Below are 26,482 nucleotides of genomic sequence, written 5' to 3'. Positions count from 1 at the left end.
CCGTTGGTGGCGCACCTGCGACTGGTCTTCCAGTCTTCTTCTGTCGGCAGCGCGTCTGTGGCGGGTCCTACAGTCTTCACCCTGGGGTGCGCAAGCCAAAAAGTTTGGAGACCATTGTCATAAGCCATAGCTGCACCCGGGTAACTGCATGAACGCAGAGAGTCTTCAGCCGCTTACAGGGAGGCAGTAAGCCATGTGGATGCTAGCACAACACCCTGTTAATCCCCCCATGAATTTTGACCCAATGCTGGGTTCTGATAGCTGCAAACCTTTTCCCAGAGTAGGCATTCCAGATGGGTAGTAACATTTCGGGGAAAGGCATATCTTCCGGGCCTCCATCTGTAAGTCGCCAGCCCATTACAATTGCAGATGTGTTGTTCAGTTACCATAAGCTTGAAAACATCTTTGGTATACACGGGTTCCCCATGTCCCTTTGCAGTCAGGAACCTCCAGGATTGTTATGTCCTCCAGAATGTGGAATGCCTGAAAAGATTGAGAAACCATGGATAGTAAACCACAGCAACTGGATCCCCCCAAGCTAAAATGGTCTGCAATTTTTAAATAATATCTCTTGTAAATTTCATCTTAGCATTATGTGTGAAGGCTGTACACTCTGCTTAACTCTCAGTCCAGGAAATGAGTCCTATATCCATGGCCCTGGTACAGGTAAGAAACTCCATTCACTCAAAACCATCAGTTATTTCAGGGACATTGTCTATACTCACCACCTTTGGGTAAATCACATGCCTGAACACCTCAGAAACCTCCACCACCACAGCCCCCACCCTCAACTTGCCAACACCAAGCTGGTTAGCAACAGACCTGTAGCGTTTAGGAGTGGTAAGCTTCTAGATGGCTATAGCAACCCGCTTCTGGACCTCTATGGCCACCCTACTGTGTGTCCTGTCACTGGAGGGTTGGGGCAAGTTGATCACAAAGTTCCAGAAATGGAAAATGTGGCCCTGTTTCGATCTCGGCTGTGCAACATGTTTTACTTTGTAAAATCATGCCTACTGTGCATACAACAAGTAGGCATTGTGTTTTTCCTAGGTATAAGAGACATTTATATGCTCTTACATGGGAATAACAGCAGTGTCAAAAATTATAATTATCATATCATACAGCCTTTGTGATAGTGTTAAATGCACTCTGAATGGAAAAGCATAAAGAACCCCTCTGCCTACGTGCAGTTAGCGTACCTGGAAAAATGTTAGTTAATACACTACTCTGAATGAAAGAACGCCTTAATGCTTTCTTATGTAAAATCATCACATGTAATTTCATGCGGCATGGTATAAGTACGGCACCCTCATGAGTAATTATTCTTGCTGGAAAACATGTAAAATAGTGACATGCATGAAAATGAAAAATATTCACATGTTGAAATTGAAGTGTTTTGAACTATACTGACAGGTTTCAGAGTAGCAGCCGTGTTAGTCTGTATTCGCAAAAAGAAGAAGAGTACTTGTGGCACCTTAGAGACTAACCAATTTATTTGAGCATAAGCTTTTGTGAGCTGTAGCTCACGAAAGCTTATGCTCAAATAAATTGGTTAAGTCTCTAAGGTGCCACAAGTACTCCTGTTCTTTGAACTACACTGTTATTCTGAATTCATGAAAAGAACCACTCATGACTTTTGGAAAAGGACACTGCAGATTCTGCTTGCGACAGTCACTGAAGTAAAACCTATACTGAGATTTTTATTTTATTTTAGTTAATTCCCTATCCTTTGCCACTTGTGTATATATATATATGTCTATTGATGGCTGATGTTACACACTAAGGCAATGTGAGTAAAGTTGAGCATAGATCATAGGTGACAACTCTGTGCATGCTCCAGCCCTGTAGCACCCACGGGGAACCCCCGTTATCAGCTTGCCTCTTCCCACTGATCAGTGCTTCCCAGTCTCACAGGCCGCAGTCAGCTGTTCTGTGGCATGCAGGAGGCTCTGGGGGGAAAAGGGGGAGGAGCGAGGATGTGGTGTGCTTGCGGGTAGAAAGAGGGGGAGGGCTGGGGAGAAGGGGTGGGGTGGAGCTGGGGGTGGGAAGAGGTGGGGGTCAAGCACCCCCAAACACATTGGAAAGTCGGTGCCTGTGGCACAGCTGTAAACCTTTTGCCAGACTTAATGACCGATCTGTACAACACATCACTCTGAAGTAAATGCAGTGGTGCATGTACAGCTGTTTTGGAGATAGCAAGTGTTGGGTATCCCTAGTGCAGCAGTTCTCAAACTGTGGCTTAGGACCCCACAGTGGATCATGCCAACCTGGTCACCAGGTTGGCATTAGACTTGCTGGGGCCTAGGCCTGAAGCCCAAGCCCCACCGCCCAGGTCCAAAGCCGATGCCCGAAGACTTCAGCTCTGGGAGGTGGAGCTCAGGCTACAAGCCCCCTGCCCAGGGCTGAAATCTTTGGCGTTTGGCCTTGACACACCCGTCCCGGGGCTGTGTTTTGCTGCCAGCCCAGACCTCAAGGGGCGGCCAGCGCGGGGTAGGCAGGGAGCTGGACCACAGCCCGTGTAGCACATTGTTCCAGCAGCTCTGTCTCGCGGGGCCACCTGCACCCCGGGGGATGGCTGGGCTCCAGCCCCCAAGGGCCGCTGGCTGCGGAGCTCTGAGCGCGGCGGCAGCTGGCTGGCGTCTTCCCGCGGGGACAGGGGAGCCGGCGGCGGATGCGCAGCCCCTGTCCGCCGCCTCCTCCTGGATCCCAATAGGACGCGATACAGCCCGACGGGCGGGAGGGGGAGAGGCTCCGCGCATGCGCCGGAGCAGAGGCTGTCCTCATTGTGGGGAGGGGGAGAGCGCGCACCGCCCCCTACCTCGCGCAGGCGGTACCACTGTGTAACGCTGAGGGTTGGGACCCACACCCATTTCCTTTGTCACGGGGGCGCCTTCCACCGCCTCCCGCTCGGGCCAGAGTGGGGGGTGGGAGGGTGTCTCTCCGCGCGGCTCCGCGTCCAGCGCTGGAGGGCGGCGGGCGAACGGAACGAGGGACGCGGGGCTGAGGGACGCGTACGTCGCCCCCTCCCCCCGGCTCGGCCGCAGAGTGGGCGCGTCCCCCTTCCCCGCTGTTGATGGTCGGGTCGTTGCGTGGCTGCCGCCGCTGCCCCCAGCGTCGCGAGTTCACGCTCGCTCAGCTCCCTCCCGCCCGGCTCGGCCTCAGCCTCCCGGCGGCCCCATGGCGTACAGTCAGGGCGGCGGCAAGAAGAAAGTCTGTTATTACTATGACGGTGAGCGCCGGGGCCGGGGCCGGGGCCGGGGCCGGGGGGGGAGCGGCGGGGCCACGAGCTGAGGGACGCGGAACCCGAGTTCCCCGGTTCCGCGCGCCCGGGCTTCTGCGTCTCGATCGCAGCCCCTGGAAGCTCTCCGGCCCCCCACCGGCCCCGGCAGCGGGGTGTCTGGTTCCAGGCAAGGCTGGGGCTGGACAGCTGGTGGCGGCTCCGCCTAGGGGCGGCGGGCTGCTGGGGCCGATCGCAGCCCCCGTTATCAAGGCGACGCTCTTAGCGCCTGGCGTAGCAGCTGGGGAGCCTCCGTGTCTCTGGCGGAGAAGCGGGTGGCAGCGGGCGATGAGCCGCCGCGGCTGCCCCTTGTGTTTTGGCAGCCTCCTGGCCGGGGCAACGCACGCTGGCGCGCACGACAGTTTGCTGGCCGTGTCTGCGCATCTTGGCTCGGGGATGCTCCTCAAATCCGCAAACTACGTCTTGTGACTTATCTAACCAATACCATGTAGCTAAGCCATGTTTGAAATTTGGGTTGCTTTGCATTGCGTTTCATGTATTTGCAGCACACCGTAAGGTGGAAACTTCCCTGTCTCCCATCCCGCCCCCCAAAAACCACTCTACACGAAGCAGGAAAGTTCCCTTTGCTCTCTGACTTTCTGCTCACAGCGTGAGGCTAAAGTTATTGGTCAGATTACTTGCTTGAGGTTAAGTTTCTGCATAAATAAAGATGCATGGGATAAGTCTTACTCTTGACAGTTGAGAATGGGTGGCATGGATGGGGGATTTTGCTATTAGAGGTAGTGAAGAAAGGTGATGAGACTGTTTTGCAGTTCCTATTACATGTATTGTCATAATTTGAGATATGGAGAGCAGAGTCTCCAGCCTAGGATGATGCCAGAGGTGCTGCTGCTGCTGTGGTAGATGGGCTGATCAGAAATCCCAGACCTGAAGAAGAGCTCTGTGTGGCTCAAAAGCTCTCTCTCACTAGTAGAAGTTGGTCCAGTAAAAGACATTTCCTCACCTACCTTGTCTATTCAGAAAAATGGCAGATTTGTTGGGGCCTAGTCAGGGTTTCTAACATGCTGCCAAGACAGGCAGAGTTGTGTGGTTGCCGCCCCCTTCTCTTTGTCCTTCACTCTGCTTCTTTGTTCAGCATAAGGGGGGAAAGAGGCCCCTGTTAAGGAGAATTTTGCTGAAACTGGGATCTGACTTTTCTCTGGAAGAAGAGTAGGCACTGTTAGTCTTGCTGAAGGGAAGATTGCACTGATATTTCTGTTTATATTTGTCTGTCTTGCAACTAAAAATGTAGGTATACGGTTGTGCAGTGTATCAGAAAAAGTAAAATCTGCTTGGTTAGTATACCATTTCACTAGAGTGCAATACTCTGGCATTTTAATAGTAGCCTAAGAATTGTAAGCACCATTGCTTGGATCCCTACACAGCTGAAAAACTATATGGGGGAGGAGGACGAAAAAAGCACTGGGTTAAGGAACAGTTCTGTGTTGGCAGGGTGATGAACTAGTGATCAAATTGGTCTCAACCACCTCAGATTTCCTTGAAAATGGATGTTCTTATGGTCAGTTGGAGACTCAGTATTTTCCTCCATGACTGTTCAGACTCCTAATTATTTAACATTTCTCCTGCTGTGTGAGAGCATCTTTCCCATTGTCTGCTGTGTTCATCAATATTCCTAGTATTCATCTGAGTTAGAATGTTTCAGAAGACTTTTTTTTTAAACCTGAAACCAGCATTGAATGAAGTGCCAAAGTCAATGGTTATTTTACATTCTTTCCAAATGTAATAGATCAAAACTGCATACTTAGAAATTAGCAGAGCTCATTAGAGAACATTTCAAAACTAATTCTGATACCGCTGGGAAAAGTTCCTAATCCACTTACAGTTCATTCAGCATTTCTTCTAATTTCTATGCTGTGTTGTACTATGCTGAGGTTTGTAAATGTTCCTCCTACTGTATGTAAAGGGAAAAGGGCTCACGACCTTAAATGATATGAAAGTTGTAATATGAAAATACTACAACAGATATGGAAGTACATCTGTGGGTGGATGCAAACTTACGCGTAGCTGATGACATCAAGCTGGAGTTTATTAAAGATTTCTTTGCCGTTTGTTGCGTCAAAGACTTTTGTATAGAAACATGACTCCTTCATTCAAGTTTTGATTCAAATGTTCACTTTGTTTCTTTGGAAATATGTAGAAGTCAAGAAGTGTACACTAAAAATTGTAAAAGTGTAAAAGAGGCACACTAATTCAATGTAGTGTGTTTTAGGATGTAATTTAGTACTTTCCCTGCTTTGCAGTAATTTTAGTATGGTTATTGGTAGAGAGAAGTTACTCTATCAAATCAGCATTTCACTTTGCAAATCTGCTTACTGCATGTATTGAGATTAACATCTGCTTGTCTTATTGACTGTTTTGGTACCTTTAAGTCTTGTTAGTACTGCAAAACTCAGCAATGGGAGAACTAGCTTGATTTTACTCATGCTTATGCTTGTAACAGAGTTGTTAATGAAGTCCATGTTGCAGAATTTTTATTGCTGGTGGTGATGTGTTGAGCTAGAAAGAACCCTAGCTTCACTTTCAAATCATAGGCTAACTGCAGTGAAGGGAGCATTATTTTACTTGAACTGAGCAAGTATGATATAGAAATGCTGAGATAAACACGTGAACCCATGAGGTTATTTTTAGATTAAATGCATTCTTTTGCCAGCCTTCAGAATTGGTATGTGTCGGCTTTAAGAGTATGTTCACGCTGCATTGTAAACTCAGGTCTGTGGGACTTGTTCTTGTTCAATGTTCCCAAGCCTGTGTTTAAGCATATCCATTATATTGTAAACCTGGGCTGACAGTTGCTGGACCTGAATCTCACAGCCATGCTAATGTGTCCATACTGCCCTATGCAGACCTTCAGACTTGGTTCTGAGGCTTCAGCTGCATCCACACTGAAAACACGGTGACACTTGGGCTCTGACTCACCCCAGCATGGTCCTGAGTGCTTGCTGACCTGAGTCAGACTGATTTGTGTGTGGAGGGAAGGGAGGTGTAGGGCTCAAACCTGAGTCAGAGCCTGGGCTTAGTGTGTGATGTAGACATATAATATATTAAAATAGTATTTTGTTTTACAAATGTCTCTTAGGTCCTTCCTTGTTCACGTTGACTAGAATAGTGCTTAGATACAATGAGCTATTAAAGTGGTTAAGCACAGTTTTGTAGAACCATACTGTACAGTTTTTGAACAATACTGTAACTAGCACAGTTGCAGCTGATGAGTAGATTCATAGACAAGGTAAGAAGGGACCATGGTGATCATGCTGTCTGACCTGAATAATCCAGGTCATAGAACTTCCCCAAAATAATTCCTAGAGAATAGTTTAGAAAAACATCCAGTCTTGATCATCGTGAATTTGATTTAAATCAATTTGATTGAATTTGATTTAAATCACTAGTGAGGAAGACTCAATTTAATCATGGATTTCTACATAGAAGTGTATTCTTGTTGGTTTTTATAACCTTAATACACTATATTCTTCATAACTCAGAGATAGATATAGGTTTCATTTTTAGAAGGTACACACTATACATTTTTGAAGTGATTTATTTTGAAAACTTTTCAGATTACTTTTACAGCTCTATCAGAAAATGAATGATTGGTAATTTTATTTACTTATTTATTTCAAAGGTCATTGAAGCAGATATTTATGAAGTCATTGGGAGGTGAACTGTCTCAAATTCAACAGGTTAATCATTAATATTTGGAGGATTTTCTTGCCATGCTGTATTAGGAGGAGATCATCACCAGACAGACATTTAAATTGTTTTATTTAACTAAACATTATGTATTCTGGATTTCTTTCTTCAACAGTAAACATATAATATTAAACAAAGCATATGAATTTTTGAATTTAGTTAAAGATTCAACGTTTTTAAAATCAAACCTGATTTTTATTTTGTTTTTAACTAAAATAGTTAAATGAAATATTTAGAAAGCAAAACAAAAATTAAATCCACTATGTCAGTCAGGTCAACATGAGAAACTTAAAATATTGGCTCCTGCAGCTAACTCAGTCGTCTTCACCTTCATTTTCCTGTTTGTTCATAATCTGGAAAAGAAAAACCAGCTTTCCTGCTTTTTCAGGTCCCAAACGATTTCTCAATTTGGCATGAATTAGTCCAAAGGAAGAAAATGTTGTTTCTACCCTGGCAGAAGAAGCTACTGCTGTTAGAAGTGAGATCATCACTTCAACAGTCTCTGAATCCAAGTGCTTAAGTGACTTCCACCAGTTCACTGGTGTGACTTTCTTTAAAACATCATCAGCAGACATATATTTCTTGAATGGTTAATTACCCTTACTGTTAAAAATTCACATCTTACTTTTTTTTTTTAAATTTATCTAGCTTCAATTTCCAGCCATTGGATTTTGTTATATCTTTGCTAGATTGAAGAGTCCTTTAGCATATTTGTTCCCCATGTAGGTACCTATAGACTATAATGAAGTCAACCTTTAACCTTCTCTTTGTTAACCTAGATAAATTGAGCTAATTGAGTCTCTTACTGTAGGTATGGTATGTTTTCTAATCCTATAATGATGGCTCTTCTCTGAACCCTCTCCAATTTATTAACATCCTTCCTGAAATGTAGACATCAGAACTGGATGCAGTACTCCAGCTGTCACATCAGTGCCAGATACAAGAGTAAAATAACCTCTCTAATCCTACTTGTGTTAGCCCTTTTGGCCATAGAGTTGCACTAGAAGTGCACATTCAGCTGAGTATTCCCACAAAATGTTCAGAGTCACTGGTTCCCAAAATAGTTGCCCATCTTGTATATGCTCAGGAACAAGGAATATATGCCATACTTAGATTTACATTTATCCATATTAAAACATACATTGTTGGCTTGCCTCCCAATCCGATGTCTCTGTCAGTGACCTGTCGTCTTTACTATTTACCACCCCCTCAATTCTTGTGTCAGCTTCAAACTTTATCAGACATGATTTTGTTTTCTTGCAGGTCATTGATATATTGTAGGCAAACATATTGCAAGTATTTTTAGATTTTCTTATATGTATCTTGCACAATTTAATATGGATGTTTAAAAGGTCCCTTCTGCACTGATATTGTAGAGATCTAGGCAGGAACATGTTCCATGTAGGCAAGACTAAACCCGTTTGAATTATGGGCCGGGCACTACTGTGCTCAAATGCCGTTTAAATACGATAACATTTGTAATATAAATCAGCCACAGTTCAGCATGTTATGTGTATATGGAAAGTATTCTAAAACTGAAAACTATTTCATACGTGTTTCCAAGCCCTGTGCCTAGTAGTCTGGAAACCCCATACATCAACCTCCATGCTGTGTTCCTGTAATGGTGTTAGGCTGGTCTTCGATTGTAGTTGTGACTATGCTGGCAAGCTTAAGACAAGCTAAGAAAAATCTTTGGAGACACAACTAATAGAAAAACTGAAGTGAATGTGCAGGGGGGCAGCGGTAGCTCAGTGGTTTGAGCATTGGCCTGCTAAATCCAGGGTTGTGAGTTTAATCTTTGAGGGGGCCATTTAGGGATCTGGGGCAAAAATTGGGGATTGGCCCTGCTTTGAGCAGGGGGTTGGACGAGATGACCTCCTGAGGTCCCTTCCAACTCTGATATTCTATGATTCTGTGATCCTATGATTGGCTGACTACCTTTCCAAACGTGCATCATGAATTTATCCACTGCTTTGTAGATACATTTGTAATGACTTTACTAGAAAGCATAGAATTTTCACATAGAATTGAATGTGTGGGAGTAAATTATCACTTGGAAAAAACAGACTAGAAATAGATACACAGTTACTTCAAGTGTAAAGCTTTTGAAGTATGTTATAGTAATGTGGTGGCCAAGCTGTCATGTGCATGCATAATAGCTTTTTTTATATATAGCTTAATTTACAAAATGTGGTATACTCTTTGGCTCTGATCCTCCTAGTGTAAGACTGACCTCTTAATTGTACTTGTTACTGAACTGACTTGAGAAACTTTATGCTACTTTTGTAAAAATGCTTACTAAAGATGCAGCCTGTTGAAGTGCTTCTACAGGCATTTGGCTGCTTTGTAAGCTTGCTTGTAGCTACTGAATACGCAAGCTACATTTTTTAAAGCTTATTTTTTTTATAGTTAACAATAGTAGAGCCCATTGAATTTAATGGGGAGCTATGGGTATTTAACCCTTTCTTTCGCTGTAAGTGCTAATCTAAAAAAGCCTCCAAAACCTGTGCACACCTGTTCTTGCTAACTGTTCTTTTAAATTCAGGACCATCTCTACTGCAAAGAGAACATTGTAGTAGACGAGTATAATATGCAGTTTAAAGTAAATACTTCAGAGATCAGAATGTGGCAATATACATATAGTAACTTTGTAAGTTTGAAATATTTTTAATTTCAGTTAATGCCGGGAGATAAAGTGGGAGAAGCCAAAAAAACCCCAAACATTGCTAGGACATCTGATCTCCATTTGTATTCCATTTTTATAGCATAACATGAGCACAATGCAGGGGCAGAAAACAAACCTTAATTCTGAATTTCTATTTGGTTTGTCACAGTTTATGCTTAGAAGAACTCTTGTGCACAACTGTGTCTCAGCGTTGGTGCTGTTATTAGTGCCTGACAACCACATAATTGATATTGGACAGACTACAGAGCAATTGCTTCCAGTCTTTCTTTGCTGAAACCCTCTTGTGGCAAACTGGTAGATTTTTCCCCTTGAGCCCCTTATGCCTTGTCCCAGAAATTGCTATCTTATTTTTTGTCTATTCTCTCATTTTACTGTCTCCGTAATTTTTTTTCACTTATCTTTTTTTCTCCTCTTGATTTTCTTACTCTCTTTCCTTCGCCTCTGTAGTTTTCTCCATATTACCAGAGACTCACCTACACTGGCAAAAATCAAATGTTCATAATTCACCAGAGTAGCTGTGATAGAATATGCAGTCTTAGGGTAGTCATCAAGGTATGTGTACATTTACAGCAGCATGTAGCGTACAGACACTTCGCGCCCAGCTATCATGGATATAAATAGCAATGAAGATTATGTGGCCTGCCTTAGGTGAGTAAAGTGCCCTGCATGTCTAAAGGCTAAGGTAAATACCTTACACTCTCTCTACGCACCTAAGCAGTGGCTCCCATTTCTACACTGCTGTTTTCAGCAGCATAGCGTCCTGCTGCCTGCCCCTGCCAGAGCAGTTCCTCGCTGCTCTGGAGCCTTTCCACACTGCTTCCCACATTGCTGCCACATGTAGCCACGCTTGTCATTGAAATGTGTACATGCAGCTGGCTTTTACTGCAGGCATGGAGCTATACATGTAATGCCTGTGTTCTAGATGCCATGGTAAATGAAGACAAGGCCTCAGGTATTTGTCCTCTTATAGTTTCTGATGTTCTTTTACCTCTAAAAGGACAATGCCATTCTATTCCTATTAGCCAAACACGCAGACTGCTTCCATTTCACATATAGGCGCTTAAACTGACTTTATAAAATTTATTATAAATAGTTCCCTGGAAAGGAAAACTTCCTTACAAATTAAAGTAAAGGTTGATCGATGTGATGAATACATCTATGGAGGATACCAGGACAAGCTTTTAAAATTAAAACTTATATACTTATCTGGACAAAGGGTTTGGCAGCACTTGCAGATGTAGAGCGCTGTGAGTTAAACCAACCCTGGGAAAGCACTACGGTGTGTTCACACTGTCAGCTGCAAGCGCACTGGCGTGGCCACATTTTCAGCACTTGCAGCGCCATTGGGAACGGTGCATTATGGACAGCTATCCCACAGAGCACCTCTTCCCGTTCTGGCCCTGTGGCTTGTGGGAAGGGGACAGGGGGTGCGGGGCATTCTGGGTCCTGTCCCAACGCTCCGTGTTGCACTGCTTCGCATCCAGCAATCCCTGTACTTCCGTCTGGATTTGGCACCATTTTTCAGCATTTTTTGTACTGCGCGCTCTGTCTTCCCTTTCAGTCTGCGGGAATGGATCCCGAACTGCTGAGGAATATGCTGATGGGTCTCACCAGCATGTCACAAATGGCAGTCGAGTTACTTCTTAAATTACAAACAGACAGAGAGGAGTCCAATGATGATGTCAACTCGCATAACGCAGATGACACGAGTTTGCTTGTGGCATTCACGGACATGCTCGCCACCGTGGAATGCCACTTTTGGGCTCGGGAAACAAGCACTGAATGGTGGGATCACATCATCATGCAAGTCTGGGATGACGAGCAGTGCCTGCAGAACTTTCGGAAGAGAAAAGCCACTTTCATGGGACTGTGATGAGCTCGCCCCCACTCTGCGGCACAAGGACACAAGATTAAGAGATGCCCTGCCGGTGGAGAAGCGGGTGGCTATTGCAATCTGGAAGCTGGCAACTCCAGACAGCTACCGATTGGTCACTAGCCAGTTTGGAGTGGGAAAGCTTACCGTTGGAATCGTGTTGATGCAAGTTTGCAGGGCCATTAATCGCATCCTTCTCAGAAGAACTGTGACTCTGGGTAACGTGCATGACATTGTGGCTGGCTTTGCACAAATGAGTTTCTCTAACTGTGGAGGGGCGATAGATGGGATGCATATTCCAATTCTGGCACCAGCCCACCAGGCCTCCGAGAACGTTAATCGGAAGGGCTATTTCTCTGTGGTTCTCCAGGAACTTGTGGATCACCGTGGGTGTTTCACTGATGCAGGCTGGTCCAGAAAGATGCATGACGCACACATCTTTTGGAACACAGGCCTGTTCAGGAAGCTGTAAATTGGGTCTTTCTTCCCAGACCAGAATATCACCCTGGGGAAAGTCGAAATGCCCATTGTGATCCTTGAAGACCCTGCTTACCCTTTAATGCCGTGGCTCATGAAACCCTACACAGGGAGCCTTGACAGCAGCAAGGAGTGGTTCAGCAACAGGCTGAGTCAGTGCACAATGACTGTGGAGTGTGCTTTTGGCCATTGAAAGGGCTGCTGGCGCTATCTGTAGGGGAAGCTGGACCTAGCCAGTGACAACATACCCACACTTATATCCGCGTGCTGTACCCTCTGTAACATTTGTGAAGGGAAGGGTGAAAGATTCACTCAGGCGTGGACCTCTGAGGTTGAATACCTGGAGGATGAATTTGAACAGCCAGAGAGCAAGGCTCTTAGAAGGGCCCAGTGCGGTGCTGCAAGGATTAGGGATGCCTTGTGGGAGCAATTTGAGGCCGAAAGCCACCAATAATGCGTGGTGCCCTGCACGGGAGTGAAGTGCAGTGGTTCCAATATTAGTAGGAATCTGTGTTTGCTACACTGACATGCAGTGTCTGTTTCTTTCCTGGGCTAAGGTATCTTTTACTTAATGCAATAATAAAGAATGTTTTCAAAGCCAAAAAATCCATTTACTGAAAAGAAACACAACTGCTTTGGAAACAGAAGGGCAAGGGGGTGGGGTGGGGAACAGTACAATTACAGATTTGCATATGTCCTGTTATCATACTCAGCCTTCCTGTCTGGAGTGCTGTGCAATAAGTGCTGCACTTCTGGCTAGCTAAAATGCATGGTGATGGGGATTGAGTGCAGTGGGTGAGGATCGTAGTTTGCAGGGCTGGGTGGTGAAGCCACAGGTGTTGGCAGCTGGTGGTGATAAGAACCCGGATGTTGAGGAAAGTGGGTTAGAGATGACATGGAGGCACAAGGGAAAGAGTTTTGGGACAAGGGCTGTGGGGGGGCACAGTAGTGCTCCACCTACATTGCTACGAGCGCCTGTATCGAGTCCGCTTGGCGCTCCATAATGCTTAGCAGCCTCTCCGTGCTTTGGTGCTGGCAATCTGCAATCTGCTGGCGGACCCTCCTTTCACTCTCCTGCCACTCCTGCGCTTTTTGATTTTCATTAAGGGACCGCTGCATTACTTCATGCAGCATGTCCTCTTTGCTTCTATGTGGCTGCTTCCTAATTCTTTGGAGTCTTTCGACCGGTGATAACAAGGATGGCTGAGATCTCAAGTTTGCATCTGTAAAGACAAAATGCAACACTTAACAGAGGCAGCATTGTTCACACTAGACGGAGCAATGATTCAGCCGTACTTAAAGTAGACAAGCACAGTCTACACAATAGCAGAATTTGCCCGTCCCAAAGCAAGCGCACATAATCCACAGGAGCCCCAAAATGGTGAGTAAGCACAGGAGCAAGGGGGACTAATTGTTTTACGGCCGTACTGTCCTCTGGGGTTCTGTGCCTTGGGGAGAGCCAACAGCTGCAGGGGGCCCCTATACTGAACACTGTCCCCACGTTTTCCACAGGAGTTTGTCCTGGAAGATATCTCGCTGCTGAGGGTGTCCTGGGAAAGAAGGGAGGGTCTTCTACTACAGTGCGGCTTCCGCCCTGGTTCATATGTAGCTTGCCTGTGTGCAGCAGTGGTCCCACTGCCTCACTGTCCCAACTGCACACATGTTAGCCTTACAAGGAAAAGGAGCACAATAGCTCTGCCAAGAAACCTGCGCAAGCAGATTGCACAGCTTCTGCATGAGACATTTGAAGAGATCACTGAGGCCGATTACCATCATGTGAGAGAGCACATCAGTGCCCTATTCCGCATCTAGGCATGCATGCAGCCCTAACCCTCCTCACCTCAAGAGCCTACACCAAACAACTTCCTTCCCAAAATAAAAGCCGCTTACCGGGCACCTCCTCCGGTGTTAATTCTCCCCGAAGCACCGGCTGCTGCGACTAGCTACCTTCCTCCTGGCTACATGCATCTAGATATGTCAGGCTGTCGCCCTCCTCTTCAACACCCTCCTCCTCAACCTTCCTCCTTCTCCTGCCTTGTTGAACTGGGCTCTGAAGTGTCCATGGTGGTACTCAGAGTGGAGGTGGGGTCGCCCCCAAGTATTGCGTCCAGCTCTGTAGAAACGGCAGGTCGCGGGAGCAGCACTGGAGCGGCAGTTTGCCGTGTGGGCTTTGTGGTAGGCATTCCGTAGCTCCTTCACTTTAACCCTGCATTGCAGTGCGTCCCGGTCATGGCTCCTTTCCGTCATGTCCCTTGATATCTGCCCAAAGGTATCGTAATTCCTACGGCTGGAGCACAGCTGGGACTGGACAACTTCCTCCCCACTAACACTGAGGTCCAGCATCTCGCCATTGCTCCATATTGAGGATCGCCTGGTGTGTGGAGCCATGGTCACCTAGAAAGATTTGCTGAGAGCACTCCATGCCTGGCTGAGAAAACAGGAAGTGGATTTTCAAAATTTCCAGAGAATTTAAAGGGCGGGTCTGACAGTTGATCACCTGACGGCAGGGCAGTAGAGTTCAAAGTGATGACCAGAGTTGCTAGAACAGGCATTGTGGGACACTTCTGGAGGCTGATCAGAGAGCATTAACAGAGCAGGGCGTCCACACTGGCGCCGCAGCGCTCCAGCCAGGGCACATCAAGGGTTATGCTTCTCATCAAGGTGGATTACCAGGAGCACTCCAGCTGCGGAGTCCAGGCTCTCTATGTGCCTTGCCAGTGTGGATGCGTTATGAGTTAGGGCGCCTGGGACCGCTTTAATGCACTTTAACTCGCAAGTGTAGCCAAGCCCTAAGTTTCATGAAGGGAGATGTGTGATCAAAAAGGTATTTCTGCTTGCCGTGGTGTTGTGCATTTCTGAAATATCTCAGCTTTCTTAAACACATCCTTCTCAGAAGGACTTGAACACTGAAAATATATTTAAAAGTTGTTTGTTACAGAGGCTTTTAAAAAAAATTAGGTGGACTGAGTAAAAATACTTAATTTTACTCAATGACATGGAATGCTTTTAATTCTGTTTGTCTCTTTATCCATTAACCTTTTGAGGAGAAAAATCAGTAATTCGGTCTCTATTTTAAACACTACCCTACTAATCTACGAAATTATGATGTTAAGTTAGAAGATTGGTAGGAAATGTAAACTCTTTTTATTAAGCATAAATAACATTCCAAAATGCATTTCTTTTAACACCTGGAGAAAATATACTATTCAAAGGCTTTATTGTGCAATTATTTGGCTCCTTAAGTGCCAGACTATTCCTGGCACAAAGCCTTATGATTTAGTGGTTCAGCAGTAGTTTCATAAAACTAAGTGCTTACCAGCGTGGGTCTTCCACCTATACTTTCGACAGCATATATTGCTCTGTAGCACGCTTGCCTAATTACCAAATATGGTAACATTTGGTAAGGTCTGTTAGCCAACTCCGGCAACATATTACTGTCTAAAGTATCTTATAACCCAGTCAAGCTTCAGGCCTGGATATCATTGCAGTGGTTGATCTCTTACCATTGGAATAATTATAGTTACTAACTTTTTATTAAAATCATATTGCATTGTTATTGGTAGACTTTGACACTAATTATGATATGCTGCTTAGTTGTAGGACCTAGTATAAGTGGAATGGTTTACTTTACATGATTGTGTTCAGTCTTCTCGGACAACCTATAGCAGGGATCGGCAACCTTTGGCATGCGGCCCGTCAGGGAAATACACTGGCGGGCCGGGGCGGTTTGTTTACCTGCAGCGTCTGCAGGTTCGGCCGATTACAGCTCCCACTGGCCGCGGTTCACCGTTCCAGACCAGTGGGGGCTGCGGCAAGCGGTGGCCAGCACATCCCTCAGCCCATGCTGCTTCTCACAGCCCCCATTGGCCTGGAGCAGTGAACCGCGGCCAGAGGGAGCTGCGATTGGCCGAACCGCCGGAAGCAGCAGGTAAGCAAACCCTCACGGCCCGCCAGAGGATTTCCCTGACGGGCCGTGTGCCAAAGTTTGCCGATCCCCGACCTATAGGGTTGTGATGTGCAACTGTTTGTTTTCCCTGGGGGCTCTTGCTAGCGTAATCCTATGGTACATGGTTGTGTCATCAATATGGTAGTAACACACTTAGGCAGTTCACCTAGCCATCCCAATATCTGCGTACTTGTCTGTATGTACATCAACACATACAGTGGCATGTAGAGTACAGACAGTGCACGCTCAGTTCATGTATAAATATCAGTGTAGACAATGAGACATGACTTAATCAAGTAGAGTGCTCTACATGCTTGAACCCTAGGGTATATGTCCTACACGACTCTCTACGTTGACAAATAGTGTCTACACTGCTATTTTTAATAGTGTAGTGTTCCGCTGCCTCCCCCTGCCAGAGCCTTTCCTTATTCATTGAGCTGCCAGTGTCTTTCCCTGCTGCCTCCAAGCTGCTGGAGCCTTTCACTGCCACGTGTAAACATGTGTATCCTACACACCACCGCAAGTGTAGACAAGGTTAGAGTGCCCTCTTCATCAGGCCCAGACAGAATAGATTCTTGTTCACTTAATGTATGCCTACATTGCAATCAAAAACCTGTAGCATGGAGTCTCAGAGCCGGGGTCAGTTGATTCAGGCTCATGGGACTATAAAATTGCTGTGTAGATGGTCACGCTCAGACTAGAGCCTGGGCTCTGGGACCCTTCCCTCTTTCAAGATCTCAGACCCCAGGCTCCAGCCTAAGCCTGAACATCTACACTGCAGTTTTATGGCCCTGTAGTCAAAGCCCATCAGCCCAAGTCAGCTGACCCAGGATAGCCATGGCCATTCTGCCAGTCTTTTATTGTAGATGTAGAATGTACCCTTATGGGTTGAGCCAACTCCAGCAGAAGTCAGTGCGTCTTTCTATTGATTTCAGAGTGTTGGGTTGGGTCTTTAATATTAGAATGTTAGGACTTGAGCAAAAACAACCTGGGTCAAGCTATATCAGAATAAAACCGAAATGATGCACTTTTTTCAGAGTAGATAAATTTGGCTCATTAAAATGCTTGCGTCTGCTCAAGTTAGTTTAATCTGAGGTTTTTACTCTATTCATCTTTGCTCATGGACACCAAGAAAGTAATGCCAGTTTGGTGAATGCCAATTTCCTGAAAACTATTCCTGTCTCCAATACAGACCTAGCCACAATAATATCTGAGTTTGTAACCTATCAACTGTGGGGGTGTTCTTTACCTGGGCGCTGGCCGGGAGCCACTGGAGCACTGACCTGGCACAGAACGTGCCTTAGTGGGATAGTCAGAGCTTGTTATTTTGGTACTCCATAGTTGCAGTGGCTCTTCTCTTTGGTAAAAATTCAAAGTCTTGGCTGTCACCTGGTACGCAATATATGGTTTATAATGCAGTTCTGTCCAAGATTAGAATTTTCTCTATGCCCTGCCATGGTCTGTAGTCTGCAAGTGCTCAAACTGCCATTGGAAGCAAGCTGTTCTCTGCTGTGGATTGTTATTGCTTTTGCAGTTGCTCCTACTGGCTACTTTCTAAGGTTCACAACTGGCAACAGTTTCACAAGAGACAAGCCAACTCTTTTTCAGGTTAAGTGTGAATAGTTTTCCACCCAGTCTTCACCTACTCTTGCCAAAAAAAATGCCTGTGGACCATCAAATAGTTTTCTTGTCCCTGATAATGAAGTGGCGTACCTTTTTTTGGGCTAAATGCCAAAATATGAGAACTAAAAATACACGTAATAGAGTGCCTACTAATAACCGTTACATTTGAATTATCATTAGTCAGTGGTCTAAAAATGGTTGACAAATCGATGGTCCACAGTACAGAAAGTTTTGAGAGGGGAAACAGGTCCATGGGGTTCTTTCTTACAAAGTGGCCTGTGAATATGAAAGTGGGGCAAATTACTAATCTTAACCTCTGTCCAGTGTTAGTCTGATATGCTGTCAGAACGAAGGTGGTGACCTTCATATAACGATCTGGATAGATAATTCTCTTAAGGACTAAAGAGATTATGTAACTTTTCTTTATCCACTAAACTTGAGTAAAAACTCTATTAATTTTATGTAATGCCCTAGTTACCTGAGTAGAAATAGTATGCTTATATTGTCAAAAGCTGATCTGTGTATTGAAATAAAGGAAGGTGGTAACACAAAGGGTAGTCCTATCCAGTCAGTGAGCTGCTAATATTAAGGCGAAAGTTTGTACAGCTGAGAAGTCTAAAGGAAGCTTGATTCTGAAGATGAAATAAGACATTAATTAGAGAGAATAAAAACATTCATTTTACTTTTTTTTTTAAAAAAATAAGCTTCTGAAAAAATGAGCAATGTGCAGGGGAATGAATGAAACAAACCATATGTAAAATATGCATCCTAATGGGCACTTTGTGACCAACTTTTTTTCTCAAATACCTCTATCTCTTGTCTTTTAAAGAATGATTTTTAGGATGCACTCTGAAACTTCTAATTGGCACCCTAAGGCTATTCACTTAAGGTTTTCTTAAATATTTGACAAAGGGACTCCCTAGACATTAGGACTGAATAAATTAGATCAAAACTAGTTTATAACATTTGTAACATTTGTTCTATCTTCTGTCACTGAGAATCAAAAGCCTCAAAATAAAATGGAATCCAAGGTTATAGGCATAGCATTTATTTTACACAATGGACAGGGCAAAAATATTCTAGAAAACATGAAACAAAAATAGGTTATACAGAAAATTAATTACTGCAGAACTATCAGGTTTATTGCCTTCTGCTAGCAAGAAGCTTGGTTACAAAGAAAAGAAAACAACTTTAACAAAGCTTAAATTTGGAGTTCTCAGGAACTGCGAGTCATCTGGCAATTAAAAAGGTGCCTTTTAGATCCAACTCCCTTCTTGTTTCAGACAATAACATAATAAGACTAAATCACCAGTGGAGTCCACTTCTTAGTCCTCTTCAAGGTTTCCTGTCTCCCGTTATCTTATTCCTCCGTTTAGGCCTGTTAGTTTCTTCCCATTCTGCTTCAGGCCCCAGCTGTAGCCACCTACTCTCCCGATACACCTCTGTCACTTGAGAGTTTCTGGCTCCAGCTTCCTTTCTCCTTCTGCTTCTGAAGTAGTTTCCTTGGTTCTTTTTGGGGTGGATTGATTTAAATCACCAAGTAGAAATCCTAGGTTTAAGTAATTGATTTTAATCAGCTTTTCCATTTGTATTTCAGTATTGTATGTTCTTATTGATTGGTATGACCATTAAAACATGTTCATTTACAGCTAAATAGAGCCTTTACACTAGATTTGGTACATCTTTTTGCTACCCAGGAGGGTACACTACTGCAATATACATTTATTTAAGCAATTATATATCTTTAATATTTTCAAATTCATATTAATTGTACATTTTAGTATGTTAGAACATGGTGAATGATGTATTGTTTGTTTATGAAATAATTTTTTGCTCATAATTTGTGTCAAGCTGCATTGGATGTTAACTGGAATTCAGTTAAACACACAAAACAACATAGAAATGTTATTAAACAAAACAAGTCCTTAATACAGTACATGGCCTATTATGCCATATTTATAAAGCTTGAGCTCAAAAGTTAGTTTCCCCTGATTCCTTCTTTATATAGAAAAGCAACCTTTAACTCAAAAGTTTTTGATAGGCTTGTGGATTTGGTATGTTTATTTTTTTATTTAGATGGTTTAAGAGATTTATATGATAAAGCCTTAATATATTTTGTATTAAATTCAGATTTAAATTTAAGCAGGCTTATTTTTTAAAGAAAAACTTAAAATAATTTAAGCAGAATAAAAAATGTCGTCGTCCCCCTCTCTCTCCCCCCCCCCCCCCCAAAAAAAATCTGATTTTTATCTACCTGGTTGCCTTTGACTGCCTCCAATGGCTGGTTCTCTGAGGGTTCCTCTGGCTGTTGGCCTTGGCAGTATTGGTGGTGGTCTCTTCACTAGCAGTTTCTTTGACAGCACAAGTAGCTACTAGATAGTTGCCACCATAGAAGCCTATTTGGAGAGGTGGTGGGTCTCTCAAGTGGCAGCTGCCTCTGATGGGTTTCCTTGGCAGTTGCTTTGGGAGCGGCTGCTTCTGAGAGGAGGCAGACCCTTTTATGGAACAGTGCCCCTGATGAAAGCTCCATATCCATTTTCCGGTGCCCACGGTGGACCCAGTAACATCATGTGGCTGCCCAGCTCTTCTGCATGTCATGCTGTGAAACCTCTGTGTTAAACAATAGTTTTGACAAGATAATTGAAGATCCTGATCGCACCTCATAAACAGTGACTCCTCCCAAACCTGGCTGGAGAAATTTTAAAAATTAACCCTTTTATGTCTATCCCTGTATGCAGGTCTGCAACTAGAAGAAATAATTAACAAATAAATATGGGGGGTGGGAATGCTGTGAAAAGTTATATCTTATAATATTAAATATAATTGTTTATCATTTATAGGTGATATTGGAAACTATTATTATGGGCAGGGCCATCCCATGAAACCCCATAGGATCCGTATGACTCACAACTTGTTGCTAAATTATGGCTTGTACAGAAAAATGGAAATTTATGTGAGTATAAGCAGCAGTCTGGACACTGAAAATGTTTAAATTACTTTGAAAAGATACAGCAATTTTAAACCTTTTTTTCCCCCCATTACATGTGAGGAATTATTTCTAGAAGCTGATATTTTCCTCTTCTATTTGGGAAACATTAATTAATCTTCGTTCTTTCCCCCCAGTCTTTGACAACTTAAAGTGAAGCAGAACTTTTCAACTTACACAGGAGCCACTGCTTGCTACCCATATGTGGCAGAAAAGCAGGGTTAGGCCTGTGTGGGGAGGGTGGGTAGTTTTTTTTTTGTTGTTGTTTGGGGTTTTTTTTAACATTTTTGTTTCAGGGTAATATATAATATTTCTGCCATCATTAATTATGTCAGCACAATTGGCAAAACATAATGGAGGCTGCACTAAAAATATTTTGCATGTTAAATTTTATTAATGGAGTTGTAGCTACTTTTACTCTCTATCAAATATGCTTAGAGTACAGAGTTTTTCCAGTGTCTGTTTATAATACCTTTAAGGTAGTTCAGATTGGTTGCATGAATTTTGTCTCTGATTTAATCTGATTTGTTAAAAACTGACATTTGTTGCAACATTATTTTTTGTTAGAGTAAAATTAATTTTACTTTTTTGTTTACAGCGACCCCATAAAGCTACAGCTGAAGAAATGACCAAGTACCACAGTGACGAATACATCAAATTTCTTCGATCAATAAGGCCAGACAATATGTCTGAATATAGCAAGCAGATGCAGAGATGTAAGTCTCCAAATTGGACTAAGTCTACATTATTTATTCATGTACTGGATTGTTAAGTACTTCATATATATAAAGTGTGAACATGCATTGGTTGTCTAAATATTTAACAATGAGTTCATGGCATTGTTTCTCCTTTACGTCAATCTATAAAGAGCTTCTAGTTTTTGTCTCAAGACTACTCAGAACACCAAATGCTCTTCGAGTATACAGTTATTAGTATGGGGTCAAATTCTCCCCAATACAATACACCCCATTCTGAGAACTTAAGTGGGAGGTAAGTGCTATGTGTAGGTCCATTGTACTTGGTCAAATTTCACTTCTAACAGTTATCGGTTCTTAGTTGCTTGTAAAAATTAAAACACATTCTAAGATAAGAGCTTTATGAATAGAGCAGAGGTTCTCAAACTGTGGTCCATGAGCTCCATTCAGGTAGCCTGTGGATAGTTGCCTCTAAGGTGCATACCTGGGTGGCTGCACACAAGAGAATGAAGGGCCGCCTATCTAATTAGTGGAGCCGCGCAGGTGTGGCTCCACTAATTAGGTGCCTAGATACTGGAGAAGATGCACGTGTAAAGTGAGGTGGTGGCCTTGGGGGGAATAGGTGGAAGGGGGCAGTGGGGTGAGAACAGGGGGTGGGGGGAATTTGGGACATGCAGGGCTGCGGCGGCCAGAGAAAGAGGCGACTTTCCGCAGCTCCAGGGCTGTGGCTGCCGGGGAGAGACGGACTGCTTTCCCAGCCTCAGCTCTGTGGCTGCTGTGGCGAGGGAGAGATCCCCCTCCTTCCCAGCCCCAGCTCAGGGGCTGCCATGGCTGGGGAGAGAGGGAACATCCATCGCAACAAAGGTAAGACTAGTGATATTAAAATATGAGTTGTGTGCTTTTATTTGTAGAACAAAAAAACCTAGTTTATTATTAAGGGTTTTTTAATATATAGCGCTTTTATCCAAAGTGTTTTACAATAGTTAGCTAACAGTACAAACAACATTTGGAAAGATCATTAAGTGGTCCACCAAGACCCTCAGCAATTTTCAAGTGGTCTGTGGAGGAAAAAAAGTTTGAGAACCACTGGACTAGAGAAGTGTTACTTCCCCTACCTTTGAAGAATCATTACAGAAATGAGTGGGAAAAGTAAAAAGTACTGGGTGAAAAGAAGAGTGAGCTGATTATTAGAATTGGCCTTTATTAGCTGGAGGGAAGTTAGCTAAGATTAAGAATTAATTTGAGGGAAATAATAGGCACATCGCATAAGTGCATATAAAATTGTTCAATAAGTAAACTACAATACTTGAAGGTGTCATTTATGATTCTGTGCAAGGAGGGTATATTACATCGGATTGCAAAACTATTGTAATTATACATATATTTAGTCAAAGCTCTTCCTAGACATAAAAAAGATTACTCCATCTGACTTGTGTGGAAAATTTTAAATACCTTAAGCAACAGTTCAGGTTCATTCATCTACAAGCACTTCTGGTCCCTAAACGTATATCTATACGCTGAAAATGTCAAGTTTCAGTACAATGTAACTTTGAACAGTTGAATCACTAAATTGCTAAAAACATGGAATGCAATGAAAATGTCAACTGAACTTGAACTATAACCATACTACTGGTTACATTTGAGTGTTTTGAGTAATATATATTTGTAATACCTGTGCACATATTAGGACTATGCACTTGAAAACTAACAACACTTTTTCTTACACAGTTAATGTTGGAGAAGATTGTCCTGTGTTTGATGGACTGTTTGAGTTCTGCCAGCTGTCAACAGGAGGCTCTGTTGGTAGGTATACGGTGGACTTAATTTTTTTTTAAAGATATTAATATGACAGTAGCAATTAAAACCAATCAGTACGATGCTTTACTAGTCATAAGCAGCATTGTTCTAGCCATGTCGGTTCCAGGATAGTAGCAAGACCAGGTGGGTGAAGTAGTGTATTTTATTGGACCATAGCCTGTTGATGAGAGAGACTAGCTTTCGAGCGCTTGATCGTAGTAATGTGTGCTATATGGCTTCGTGTGAAGCATCAAATCTGTCAGTCACACAGATTGTTTAATACCAAATATGGTAATATTTTAAAGTTTTTAAAAACTGCAAGTCCAAGATAGACTTGAAAAAAGTGACATAAAGAGGTAATCTTGTTACAAGAAATGTTATCAGTTTTTCTTCCAATACTTTCAAAGACATTTAACTTCTTTTCTTAATGATTTTAGCTGGGGCAGTAAAATTAAATAGACAACAGACTGACATGGCTGTTAATTGGGCTGGAGGACTCCATCATGCTAAGAAGTCAGAGGCATCTGGTTTCTGTTACGTCAATGATATTGTGCTTGCTATCCTAGAGCTGCTGAAGTAAGTTTACCCTTGTGATCTAAAGACGTCAGAAAACCTGCATGTTAAAATGTTTAAAGGTGACTAAGAAATGCACAATAATCAAGGTGGCTTGAATTTTCATCACATACACTGAACCACCACAATATGAATAAAAAATCTGTCCCCATTTAGAGTTACAAAAAGAAATCCATACTAAATCACATACAAGCAAGGAAAATTAAAAGTTTAAGCAGGGCTTAATTTAGAGGTACTAAGCTTACAGGGGCACCTACCTTCTCCTGTAAAGTGACTTTCTCAGTTTGAAGTTGACCATATTTTAAAAAATACAATTTTCCTACTCAAACATATTTCCTGAGATTTAAAAAAAAAACATCTTTAAAAATATGAGGTTCTTCTTCCATGCTCCTTTTTAAAATAAGGGTCTTTTGTAGGAGCATGAGGGAAACACCACTACACATAATCAGGCCCCTCCCTCCCCCCCCGATCCTTGATTGCTCTCTCTCTGGGCGCCTGTCTGCTTCCTCTTTGGTTCCAGCTTTGCTGCTGCTGTTATTGGTGGGCACTCTCTTGGAGAAGATCACACAGTTACATTACTCCTGTACTGTTGTAGGGGATTAAGTGACCATTAGCAAAACAGTGAAAGTGACTACGCAGAGTGCTGTTCGACATACAAATAGACTGGAAAAAAAGGAAAAACAGATAAAATTACCTTTCGATTACCAGTAGCATTTGGGGTTATTTGTAACAACACTAAGTGCAGAATTTTCAGATGGAAGTATATAGATATATTTTTAAGTTGACTCTGTCCCTTTAATTAAAATGTAAACAACATCTTTTAGGAAAGTTAACATCTAGGTATTTGATTGGGGCCCTCTGAGTTGAAGAAAGAGACAGTCTGCCAGGCACATCAAGTTGAGATGGAAGGGGAAAGCCGTAATCTGTGAGAACACAGTAAAAGAGTATTTAAAAAAAATTAAGGAGAATGCAAAGAGAAGAATCTGTCAATATCCAAACCTCCCACTCTACTGAATCCTTCACATACACCCAGGACATGAGCCCTGAATTCCTGCCTCAGCAATAACCAGGGCTCCAATCATAAGCTCGTGACTGAGCAAAGTAGTCTTGTTCGTTATACCCATAAGGAAAGGAAACTTTTCATTGTGCTTATTCATAGGAAGCTTCAGTATATAGCTTCTCAGACCTCGCTATTTTACGTTATTCCACAACAATATTATAAAAAATTGTCCCCAAGGGTTGAGAAATATTAGATTATTTGAAACTTCATGAGTAGTTTTAAACAGGTTTCCAGTTGTGTAATATTGTATGTATTAAGTTAAATGCATTTGGAAGCATAAACACTTCATATTTGAGGATGTGGGAAAAGGGAGACAAACTACAAGATTAGGAGTTCACAGGAATCGTATTTTTTGAACTAAAGTAATTCTCTACTTTTACTGGCATAGTGTTCTTGGAAAATTCCTTTAGCACATGCACCATAAGAGGGATGCTTTCTATTGTAAAATCCATGTTTATTGAAGGAAAATGAGACTGAAAGAAAATGTCTGAAGTTGACAGAGTGGACAAAACAGATTATGACCATGAAAAGGAAAGGGAGGGGCTGGAGCAGTTCTTGGTCAGAGGAGAAAAAGAAAAAAGTAAGGGAAAAGGGGAAATGAGTGTATTAATTTAGATGGAATATATGGGCCCAAAGAGTCAAGATGTTAACATGACCCATATAACCCTGTCACTGTCCAACATTAAACAGTGTTAAGCAAGGTTCAGAGTTTGGTATACAGAGGCTCAGCCTGCTTAGTATCATGGCAAATACACCATTAAACATCATTTTAACCTTCTATTAAAAATACAGAAAAGAAGGAAAAAGTTAAAGCATTTGAAATGTAAAACATTAAGTAAGGCTTTCTGTGACGTTCCCCTCTGGTGTTATCTGGACCAGTGATCTGTTAGGTCACTCCAAGCCTTGACTCTGGGAGCCAGCCTTACCTGGCTCTGCTGTGAGAACCCCCACTCCTGGGCTGTTCACGCACAGTCTCTGGCATGTAAGCTGCTCCTTGGATTGAATGACACTAGCCAATATCTCCGGTCCCAGACACAACCCTAGGAACCTACGTCTTGCAGTGTCCAGTTATGCCCGCTGGACGGTGCAAACTTATATGAGTTTTTCAGTTTAACAAAGAAATTGCTATGTACCAGGCTTGTTATCCCCAGGGGAGCCTCTGACACACTTCAAACCAAACACACTGCTTCAGGTAGAATAAACAAAGAAATTTATGAACTGTAAAGATAAATTTTAAGTGATTATAAGTCAAAACATAACCGGTCAGATTTGGTCAAATGAAATACAAGCAAAACTCATTCTGAGCTGATCTTAACACTTCCAGTGCCCTTACAAACTTAGATGTTTCTCACCACAGGCTGGCTGGTTGTTCTTCAGCCAGGCTCTCCCCTTTGATCAGCTCTTAAGTCACTTAGTGGTGGTGGTGTCTGTAGGTGGAAGAGAGAGGAAGAGCATGGCAAATGTGTGTCTTTTATCATGTCCTTTCTTCCCTCTTGGCTTTGGGCCCCCCTCCATCCCCCACACACTTCAGAGTCAGGTGAGCATTACCACATCACAGTTCCAAACTGACCAAAGGAAGGGGGTGACTCCCTCGAGAGTCTAACAGATTCTTTTGTTGCTGCCTAGGCCAGCGCCCTTTGTTCCTGTGGGGCTGGACTGGGTTTGTCCCATCCACGGCCTGATGAAGTGTGAACTGCCCCTCTGCTTCTGGAGAGTTTTTGTCCGGGCTTGCTTTAAGCCATGAGGATACATTTTCAGCTATATACTTGAAATTATAACCT

The 26,482-nt window shown here is 43.1% G+C and overlaps 1 protein-coding gene across 1 annotated transcript in view; it reads left to right on the top strand.

The window, feature by feature from the left end:
• The first annotated feature begins 3,073 nt into the window (after positions 1-3,073).
• HDAC2 (histone deacetylase 2) overlaps positions 3,074-26,482 on the top strand; it is a 55,070-nt gene continuing 31,661 nt past the window's right edge. The window contains exons 1-5 of the mRNA XM_074948268.1: positions 3,074-3,229; positions 20,431-20,543; positions 21,175-21,292; positions 23,000-23,074; positions 23,506-23,644. Coding sequence (XP_074804369.1) covers positions 3,178-3,229; positions 20,431-20,543; positions 21,175-21,292; positions 23,000-23,074; positions 23,506-23,644 — 497 coding nt within the window. The 5' untranslated portion in view covers positions 3,074-3,177. The remainder of the gene's footprint in view (positions 3,230-20,430; positions 20,544-21,174; positions 21,293-22,999; positions 23,075-23,505; positions 23,645-26,482) is intronic.

Source organism: Natator depressus, chromosome 3, assembly GCF_965152275.1.
Source record: "Natator depressus isolate rNatDep1 chromosome 3, rNatDep2.hap1, whole genome shotgun sequence".
NCBI classification, from domain to species: Eukaryota; Metazoa; Chordata; order Testudines; family Cheloniidae; genus Natator; species Natator depressus.
This window is presented reverse-complemented; position numbering and strand designations above follow the sequence as displayed.